Source organism: Ochlerotatus camptorhynchus, unplaced genomic scaffold (genome assembly GCF_037179485.1).
Source record: "Ochlerotatus camptorhynchus isolate MF236.1 unplaced genomic scaffold, CSIRO-AGI_Acam_v1.1 ptg000281l, whole genome shotgun sequence".
NCBI lineage: Eukaryota > Metazoa > Arthropoda > Insecta > Diptera > Culicidae > Ochlerotatus > Ochlerotatus camptorhynchus.
This window is the reverse complement of record NW_027040770.1, coordinates 626,678-636,619: the sequence shown is the minus strand read 5'-3', so window position 1 is coordinate 636,619 and position 9,942 is coordinate 626,678. Positions and strand designations below refer to the sequence as shown.

Below are 9,942 nucleotides of genomic sequence, written 5' to 3'. Positions count from 1 at the left end.
TAATCATATTTATTACTTGTTAGATACAAGAAGAGGTTGAAAGGCAAGTGTTTGACACATAAAACCTGTCAAATTTTCTTTCAGATAGTCACAATCAGCGATTTTACGACTCGCGAGCGCTCACCCTGAGTGAACGCTCACGAATCATAAGATCGCTAACAGGTTTTATAAGTCAAACACTTGCCTTTCAACTTCTTCTTGTATCTTACAAGTACAAAATATCATTATAATATCTAATGATTTCAAAATACAGGAAATTATTTTTTATAGCAAGTGAGTGGAAGCAACCCTGCTTATGAAGGCATTCCGGATGGTAGTTTAGAATTTTAACATAATACGTATTTATAGTATAGCGATGAGGTGCACAGAGTGGAAATGCTGTTTTGGAATTCAAAGCATCGACTTCCGGTTTCCAAAAATGTTTTAATTGCCACCATATGGGTATTTAAGGAACTGTGTGTTGACGAGTTTCAAATATTTTGAAATCAAAGCTGCAACTTTAGATTATCAAAAAGCAACTTTATTCCCTTGTTTGCTCTGATCTGAGTAATTTACTTATTAAAAGCTATATAATCGTTGACCGTCTTTCTGATTCGAAAGCTGAAGTTTGATCCAGTGTTATGTTCCTAAAATTTGAGTTGAGTAGTCGCACCCAATATTAACATGCGCCCTTAAAATATAATTCTGCCTAAAATAACGATACATCCACCCCTGACGTTGATGACGTTGATTCAAATAGTGTATTATCTAGGTTATATGGTACGTTTGCACTTTATCACTGCACCGTACTCTACAGGTGGCGAATGTGGCATATGGCTCTAATGTTCCTTGAACATCTACCTTCTTGAAATTATGATTAATTTCCAAAATTTCCGCAAACTTCTTCCATGCACCAATAATTTTCATTTTTCATTTATCTCATTTCATACTAAACTTTCTCCAAAGTTCAGGTTAAACCTTGAACAATTTCTAAAAAATTTCATAAACAATCGTGGGAAAAACAAAGATTCCAGAACTACATTTCCTACATTAGGATTTGTCATGCAGGATTTTTATTTCAGATGCTATGCTAGAACTAGAAGTGCTGCTTGATAAGACAACAAAACAGTTACGTAAACGCCACGAAAAACACAAATGAAAGTCAGCTGGTGCGTTCTGCCCAGGGGGTGCGTTGTATACCTTTGTCCTTACTTTTCGACGAGTAACGAACATTTTAGTCGCGGAGCACTTAATTTCACATTACATATTTGTTTACGTCTCATCCGTCATGACATGTTTGTTTACGTCTTATCCTTTATGATAGATTCCGTCACGTGTAAGATTAGGTATTTCTAAGTGTGTAGATTAATGCAAATGCATGGGATGTACCATCCATGTCGCGACTTTTTCATACAAGAACCTTACTTTCGTAAAAGAAACTTTTATCAAGGATATCTCGTGTTGGGTAAAAGTGGAATGAAAAAAATCCTCGAGCGTGTGAGCGTGTCAATAACGCAATCATATTTAAATCCGGCGACTGTGCTGGCCATGGCAGGTGTGTATAGTCCTCGTCGTGTTCCGCACTACAAGTTCCCCCCAGGGCATTCCAGTCAATGTGGTCATCCCAGAAAAGGTAAATGTGGTCAATGATCCACTTCAATTATATAAATAACATATTTATGAAAATCCCTGAAGAAAGAGCTGTCGCACGGCATGTTTTTGAGCAAAAACGCAATTGTTCCCTACTACAGGTTCCCCCCGGGGGTATCCCGTGATTCCAAGAGCTGCCAATGTGGTCACTGATCCATTTGAAGTTTAATGAATGCCTATTCATGAAAAAACCATGAAGAATGAGCTGTCGCACGGCATGCTTTGGTCTTAAAATGCAATTGTCCTCTGCTCCAGGTTCCCCCGGGGGCATACCGGAGGTCCCGAGAGCGGCCAATGTGGTCACTAATCCATTTAAAGTCTATCAAAAAACCTATTAATGAAAAAGCTTGCAGAAAAAGCTGTCGCACGACATGTATTGGTGTAAAAAAAACGCAATTGACCCCTGCTACAGGATCCATCGGGGGTATCCCGTGATTCCAAGAGCGGCCAATGTGGTCAATGATTCATTTGAAGTTTATGGAAAGCCTATTCTTGAAAACCATAAAGAATGAGCTGTCGCACGGCATGTTTTAGTGTAAAAATGCAATTGTCCCCTGCTCCAGGTTCCCCCGGGGGCATACTGGATGTTCCGAGAGTGGCCAATGTGGTCAATGATGCATTTCAAGTTTATCGAAATTCTATTGACGAGAAACCATGAAGAAAGAGCTGTCGCACGGCATGTTTTGAGTGATTAAATGATCTGCCCGCATTCAGAGCCCTCCACCAGAACCGATTCCAGAGAAATGGCCATATCTCAGTTGATTATATGCCGATTTTAGTTCTTTGCATATGATTCGCTTAAAAAATGGTTCTTCTTTTGTTGTATTTACTAAAAATATATATATTTAACCAGCATCATACATAAAATTTCACCAAAAATTTGGCAAGTTAGACAAGCCCTCCGGAAACCCGGAATATCTCCGGTATCCGGTGATCAGGAAAATTTTCGTGGATACAACGTAAAACAATATTAGTTTTCCAGTGAAATGATCTTAGAAGATTTAAAATCGGATCATATTTGACGAAGTTACAACACTCCAAAGTTGACCAAAAATTTGCCTATCCTAGTTATTTTGAGTAACCCCTGTATGGTGCGTGTGTGTATGTGTGTGCGTATTGGTGTACTTTGAAAAAGGCATTGTGAAGCTTGCTACAGTATACACCGCAGATTATATAACTTAGAAACGGATATTTTCCAAAGAACACTTTTCTTGTTATTCCTAATTTCAACATCTTTCGCAAAAAATCGCAAAGCACATTAAAACCTATCTGAAAGCTAAGTTTTCTAGCTATCTTTTGGTTGCTAAAGGATAGTGGGCGGAGGTGTCCGTCATATGTTTTGTTTAGTCTAAATGTGAAAAAAGTATATTTTTGCTAATTTTTTATAAGAAACTGTAACTTAAAACAAAGCAGGCACTCTTTTTTACCTCCATTTGACGTGAAATAAGCCGAGGAACATTTCTTCTGAAGCAACCAAGTTGATAAACACATTATTTTTTGCTATATGTATTTGAGCAAAACAGTAACAAGAAACATTACGATTTTTTTTCAAAATTTTGTGATATTGCTACACTATAACAACCATAAAAACATATGCAATCAACAGAACTACACTAATCATTCAATTTAAGATACTCTAAACATGTAAAAATGATTAAAAATATTGAAATTAAAAAATATCAACTTTAATTTTTAAGGTTTTGGCCAGCCAGGAACCACTGTGCATTGGTCAGTTTCGGGCATTTCCAGACTCAAATTAAAACCCATCATGCCAAATAATGAATTTTGATTACATCATATCGATTAAATTCCAATATATAAGGAAAACAATGCAACATCAGTAACACGTGTCATACAAAATGTATTCTTGGTTTGCTTTCAACGTCCAGATGAAGTGAAATAAAAACATATTTTCTGATGAGAAAAAGGTGTGCCACCAACAATGGCTGACCTTATTGTTTACGTACGGTGGAGACATCTACAATTTGTAAGTGGGTACGTAGAACTAAGGTTTTCTGTCTAGATACTCGGGGGGTGGTCTGTACCAACATTATCAGCGGCAGGAAAATACACTGAAACCTCCGTTTTCGAAGTCTTTTTTTACGCAGTATTCAATTTACGTCCCTCTTTTTACGAAGTGAATCCCAAATAACGAGGTTTTTTTTACGAAGTAAATCCCAAATAACGAGTTTTCTTTTTACGAAGTAAATTCCAAATAACGAGTTTTTTTGTGATTTTGGGAAACTGGGATATACTGTGAAATAACCCACAATATGGGTCTTGTTGGAATCGGAGTGACGTGTAGGGACCGGAAATCGATGTGTGACGCCATTTTGAAATCCAAGATGGCGGCTTCCGGTTACAGCAAAAAATGGAAATTCTGTCAAATACCCCACAAAACGGGTATTTTTGGAATCGGAGTGACGTGTGGGGACCGGAAATCGGTGTCTGACACCATTTGTAAATCCAAGATGGTGACTTCCGGTTACATAAAAACATGGAACTTCTACCAAATACCGCACAATGGGTATTTTTGGAATCGGAGTGATGTGTAGAGACTGAAAATCAATGTCTGATGCCATTTTTAAATCCAATATGGCGACTTCCGGTTACATAAAACCATGGAAATTCTGCCAAATACCCCACATTATGGGTATTTTTGGAATCGGAGTGATGTTTAGGGACCGGAAATCGATGTCTAACGCCATTTTTGAAATCCAAGATGGCGGCTTTCGGTAACAGAAAAGCTTGGAAATTCTGTCATACACCCCACAATATGGATATTTTTGGAATTGGAGTGACGTGTAAGAACCGGAAATTTATGTCTGACGCCATTTTGAATTCCAAGATGGTGTTCCAGATGAGGTTCCAGTGTAGCAGGTTTGACATAACCTCAAAACAACTGGAACATCTCCAGTATTTGGTATCCACTGCAAGTTTTTAGTCCAATATACAAAATTTTAGTACACTCAGGTCTTTTTTTACACGGGGATACGGTCCGTGTAAAAAAAAACCTACGAGATTTTGATTTTTCGCATGCTTAAATGTTTAAAAAAAATCGGATTTTGATGCCATTTGTAATTAAAGCATGATATGGTCCATATAGACATATTTTAAAAATTTCTGTATTTACACCATAAATTGTGATTTTTTTTTTAAGTATGCCATTCGATTACAAATAGCTTGAAACGGATAATGTGATTGGAATCAAGTCGATAGGTTGTATCGTTGTCGAGAAATCGTTAAAAACGTACCGTGTAAATCGTGGAAAACCGTGTAAAAAAAAACCGTGTAAAAAAAGACTTCAGTGTACTCTTATTTGTTTTAATTAGAGGAAAACGTGCTTAAAACCAAGTGCAAACCATGGAAATTTTCTTCCGGTAGTGTTAGAGTCACTGAATGATTTTTACCATACTTGATCAATAAAAAGTTGATGCTACGTGCCCTTATCTAAATTACGGAGACAGTTGAGAAAGACAAGGACAGGGTTGAGAAAAATGTTGGGTTCAAAAAGGGATCTACGTAATCATATTTTTTTTTCTCAGGTTTTTACTATCTTTTACACTGATTTGATAAAGCTTATTGTACTTGGGCTACATGATATCAGAGTTGGTAAAAAAAAAATTATAAAATCAATGGAGAGGGGTTTAGTATTACTTCCAGTGACCCACGGAGGCAGGAAAGGAATAAATATAAATTAATTAATTATATTTTTCCTGGGTATTAAAACCCGTACACAAATCTTACAGTGTTCTGTAAATTAATGCCTTGCCAAAATAAGTATCATACATTTTCTGGTGAAACTAGATTTTTTCCTTTAGTTTCGGGAATAATTATGGCTATAACTAAAACTCCTATGTAACAAGTGGTGGCAAAAATAGCTGCAGCTCCGTGCAGTTGAATCTCCTGCAGCATGATTGGCAGAATCTGAAATAATTGAACCCACATGAATCCGAGTAGATTGTAAAAAAAAAGAAGCAGCGAAAATAAATACCTTCAGCACAACGAATGAGAATATAGAAATCGAAATCATACTGATGGCGTTTCCAGCGTTACAAATCTATATAAAGTGTCAATTAAACGTTTTAATTAAACGAGCAAAAACACGCTTACCTTTGGTGGTAGTATTTCCGGTAGCACGAAAAACGGAATGTTACACAATCCAACACAGAACAGAAACACTGTAACCGAAAGACTGACGATCGGAATCCAGCCATATCCTGTTAGATCGAAATTGTGTGCTCTCAACCATGAAAATGTTCCCAAACAGCTCAGCCCCATTCCTGTTCCGAAGGTGGACAACAGCAGCAGCACTTTTCTACCAGCTAAATCAATGAAAATAAAAGATGCTATCGTTCCAACTATTTGTATCGCCGCAATGATGATGGCCGATGTTCCGGGGCTCAACTCGGAGCCCGATTCTTGGAAGATTGACACAGCATAGGTAAGGATGGCGAAGATGCCGCTGAATTGATTTAGAAACATCAGAAATATTCCAATGAAAATACCTTTCTTGGCTTGCGGTGACGCTGAAAAGCCAAATTTTGAAAGTATTTGTCCAATTGAGCACTGCAAGAAACTAACTTACTGAAGTCACTGAACTGTAGTTTGTTGTTTTCAGCCCTACTGTTGAGCACGAAATTTTGCAATTTTTCAAATTCACGCTTGAGATCGCATGCTTCGTTGTCCATGCCTTTGTAGAACCTGAGAGATCGTTCGGCCTCATCGACCTTTCTTTTCCGGAGTAAGGTTTGTGGAGTTTCCGGTATAAAGCACATTAGAATTCCGAACAAAATTGGCACCGACATCATCACCACCGGTACAGTCCTGTATGATAGAAAATCTCCTAAGATGTACATAACGAGAATGCCTGAATTTCCAAAAAGCCCTAAACAAGAACCTAAAATTCCACGAATTCTAAAAAAATAAAATAAACGACATTGAATGCAACAGTGAACGTAATCGCCTTACATGAAGTAATGATTGAATACATACCTGGTATCTGAAATATCCGCAATGAATAGAGGAAATGTTACCATGATTCCTCCGCCTGTAACTCCTGCCAAAAATCGAGCAACATATAGGTGGTAAACGGATGTCCCAAAATAGACTATTACCCAGAAGCACTGAATAAAAACGAAAAAAAAATTAGCAACGATTTCTCCATAAATTGCGAACCAGATTACGATGTTAGGAATGATGATGCATGAGATGCACCTTTTCACACCGAGCCTGTCGGTGAAACATCCATAAACGATAGAACCGACCAGACCTCCCAGACACAGTATTGATCCGATCCACGAGCTTTGCTCCACTGTTACGGGACCCGTATTCAGTGGAGAGTCATCCGATTGCAGTAGCGGTAGGAAAGGTGAAACCCAACCGAGCGTTGCGCCATGGGCAAAATTGATAAGGTTAACTAGGAAATCAACAATATTTGTGGACACCAAAATTCATCTGAAAAAAGCATGAACTCACTTGTACAAACTGAGAACACTTGGCTGACAACACCATTCGAAAGATCAAATTTTCCACTCATTCTGAAAGAAAGATCGCCCGCACGTCCAGCCACAGTAACAAATGCATTTCAACTTGAAAGTCACAGGAAGACATCATACTAGAGGCGTATATCACCGTGTTTGCAAAGCATGTAAATCAATGGCCAATCCCACGTAGATTGCTTCCGTTGCCGCACAGCTTAGCTAGAATCAGCTGATGGTAGGATGGATTTCATATGATATCTTTCATATATGAACAAACTAAGCTTCATTTGCCATTTCAGAGTACGTGCACGTCGGCTTCATGCTGCAACAAAAAAGGGGTGTTTTATTTTAATTTAGTGATCCACGTATTATAAATAACCAATTGGTAGTATTAATGATATGGGAATTTGAGGCCCACGATAAATACAGCTTATTTTTTTATCAATTTTTTGTTTTCGTTTTCCCAAGTGCATATGACCCTTCAAAAAGAGTGTTGCGAAAGAGAGTAGGGAATCCGCTATACTAGAGAGTGTCCAGGATAAGAGAGGAGCAGACTGGCTGATTTTGAGACCAACTAACTTTCAAAACCTATCTTGTAGTGTATGGGCACATTGGCAGAAATCGCCTAAATCGAAATATTGATGATATTGAATTGAAAACGACTCATATCAGGCGTGACATTTGATAACGGCACAAAAGCTTTTGTAAACAAAATTTTGTAAGGCCTCTTACACGCGAACCGAAGAACGCCCACGTAAACCAACAACATCATCGGTTGGGGGACATTTGCAGAAACATTTCGGCAAATTCTAGCTGTAATTCAAATAAACTTTACTTGACCTGAAACTCCAAATATTTGGAATCTGAAAAGAAATATCTCAAAAAAAAAAATCCACGAATCCAGAAACCCAAAACTACTTCAAACCTAACATATCATATTATCACAAGATTTAACACAAATACTCCATAAAAATAACAGTAGGTTCGAACTTGTAGTTGGGCGCCAATTCTATGGTGGCCACTAAACCAAAGATGAATACTAAGATGAAACTGTCGGAAGAAAAACTTTCTATTTTAGTGTCCTCTTTCGCGGTCCCTTTCATCCAATGAATGCCCCCCGTATTAAAGGTAATTTTGTGGTTTTGCTGCCCCCTCGGTAGAGATGAAATTTTGCGCTCTTTTTTATCAAAACAATCACACAAAAATCGGAGATGTCCCATTTTTTAATTAGTCGATTAACAACTAATCGATTATTTTTTGTTCGCTGTGCTGCCATTTTCCCACCAATGAGAGTGCAGCACATGTTTGAAACGATCGGTGATGATCCTCTGGAGATGTTAATGCTTATATCGGCATGATATACACACTTAATCTAGCTCGGTAAAATCTCCAACAGCCGATTACCTCGGCATTTACTTTTGCTGATATCTCTGCAAAATATCTATTTGTTAGCTGATATCTCAGCTAAATATTATTTGTTAGCTGAGTCTCGGCAATTGTTTTACTGAATCTCAGCAAAATAAATTGCAGAACTACTCGGCTGTTGGAATCTCGGCGAAAAAATTTAAGTGTGTAACCGATTACAAATATGTTACTTTTCGGTTCGTTAATCGATTAAACGATTATTCACATGAAAATCGGTCATCACTAGATGAAAGCGAAAAGTCATTTCAGATATAAGGACCGTACATAAATAATGATAAAATTTGAAAGGGACTGGGGCTAATGACAAATTACGTCCCCACGGTAACTGAAATAAACACGAGTGTTCACCGGTTGACTAAACCAGCAAGGAAGGCCAGGTCAACGAGGATGTAGTACCATAGACACGAAGATGACTATAGTAGTGGCGAAGAAACATCACCAGAAGTGGAGGTTCCCAACCCATAGGGTTTTGAAAGACCTCATAGAGGGGACAGAGTTCAATACGATCGGAAAATGGAGAAATGGAATCTCTATTTTGCACGATCCATTTCGTTAGAAGATTTCATTTTCGAGGTAAAGGTATTGGCAAGTATGAATGGAATACCCAACAACCATTTGCTTAGTAACAGTCATGTATTGTTGAGGGGTGAAGCTTCTAATTGGTTCTTCACCTATTATCACCCCACATGGACATGGGAAACGTTTGAAGCAAGCATCCGGTTCCGATTCGGTAACCCGAATCAAGATCAGGGAAACCGCCAACGGATTTATGACCGGAAACAACAAAAAGGAGAAACGTTCATTGCCTTTGTCACGGAAATAGAGCGACTAAACAAGCTACTAACAAAGCCAATCTCGAACCGAAGAAAATTTGGTGGGAAAATATGCGGCAGCATTACCGCTCTAAACTTGCATGTTTCACCATTGGAAACCTTGAAGAACTGATTCAGGTTAACTATCGGATCGATGCCAACGACCCATCATTGCATCCAGTGGGACCGAAATTTTCGGTACAGAACTTGGAAGGGAATGAAGAGGAGGAATCAAACGACGAAGAGGTCAACGCGATTGGCAGAAAACCGATGAGGAACCAAAACCAAGGATCGACACAAGACAGAGCAGACCACACCATCAGAGGAGAGGACCGTCAGGAGGCGACGAGGGTACCACTTTGTTGGAATTGTAGACAGAATGGTCATTTTTGACCCTTTGGTCAACGGGTAGACGGGTACCACAGAACCAGACTGGTTCGGGATGCGGTAAAGGGAACGCTAGCATACCAAACAATCAGACCGTTCCCACGCCAGCTTCGAATTCTTTCATCGATCCCCTAGAAAGTTTACTAGAAATTAGAATCCAGACAAACCATTGCCCACACATCACGGTGCAAATTTTTGATAACGAG

The 9,942-nt window shown here is 38.6% G+C and overlaps 1 protein-coding gene across 2 annotated transcripts; it reads right to left on the bottom strand.

Moving 5' to 3' along the window:
* Positions 1-4,980: 4,980 nt before the first annotated feature.
* On the bottom strand, positions 4,981-7,194 carry LOC135706468 (facilitated trehalose transporter Tret1-like). Of its 2 annotated transcripts, XM_065228082.1 has the most exons (7): positions 7,108-7,194; positions 6,816-7,048; positions 6,625-6,755; positions 6,218-6,546; positions 5,743-6,158; positions 5,624-5,689; positions 4,981-5,556 (listed from the first exon to the last, which is right to left on the bottom strand). In XM_065228082.1, the coding sequence occupies exons 1-7, from the start codon at positions 7,166-7,168 to the stop codon at positions 5,413-5,415; spliced, it is 1,380 nt and encodes a 459-aa protein (XP_065084154.1). In that variant the 5' UTR covers positions 7,169-7,194; the 3' UTR covers positions 4,981-5,412. The 2 variants fall into 2 exon arrangements, with proteins under 2 accessions (XP_065084154.1, XP_065084155.1); XM_065228083.1 differs by lacking the exon at positions 7,108-7,194 and having other exon boundaries at positions 6,847-6,963.
* Positions 7,195-9,942: the final 2,748 nt, after the last annotated feature.

Bases quoted from the DNA above. Each gene is read 5' to 3' on its own strand.
- LOC135706468 (XM_065228082.1), bottom strand. From the start codon at position 7,168: ATGAGTGGAAAATTTGATCTTTCGAATGGTGTTGTCAGCCAAGTGTTC. The intron at 6,547-6,624 runs GTATGTATTCAA...TTATTTTTTTAG, and splicing joins GCGGATATTTCAGATACCAG to AATTCGTGGAATTTTAGGTT. The intron at 5,557-5,623 runs GTATTTATTTTC...CAATTATTTCAG, and splicing joins TCTCATTCGTTGTGCTGAAG to ATTCTGCCAATCATGCTGCA.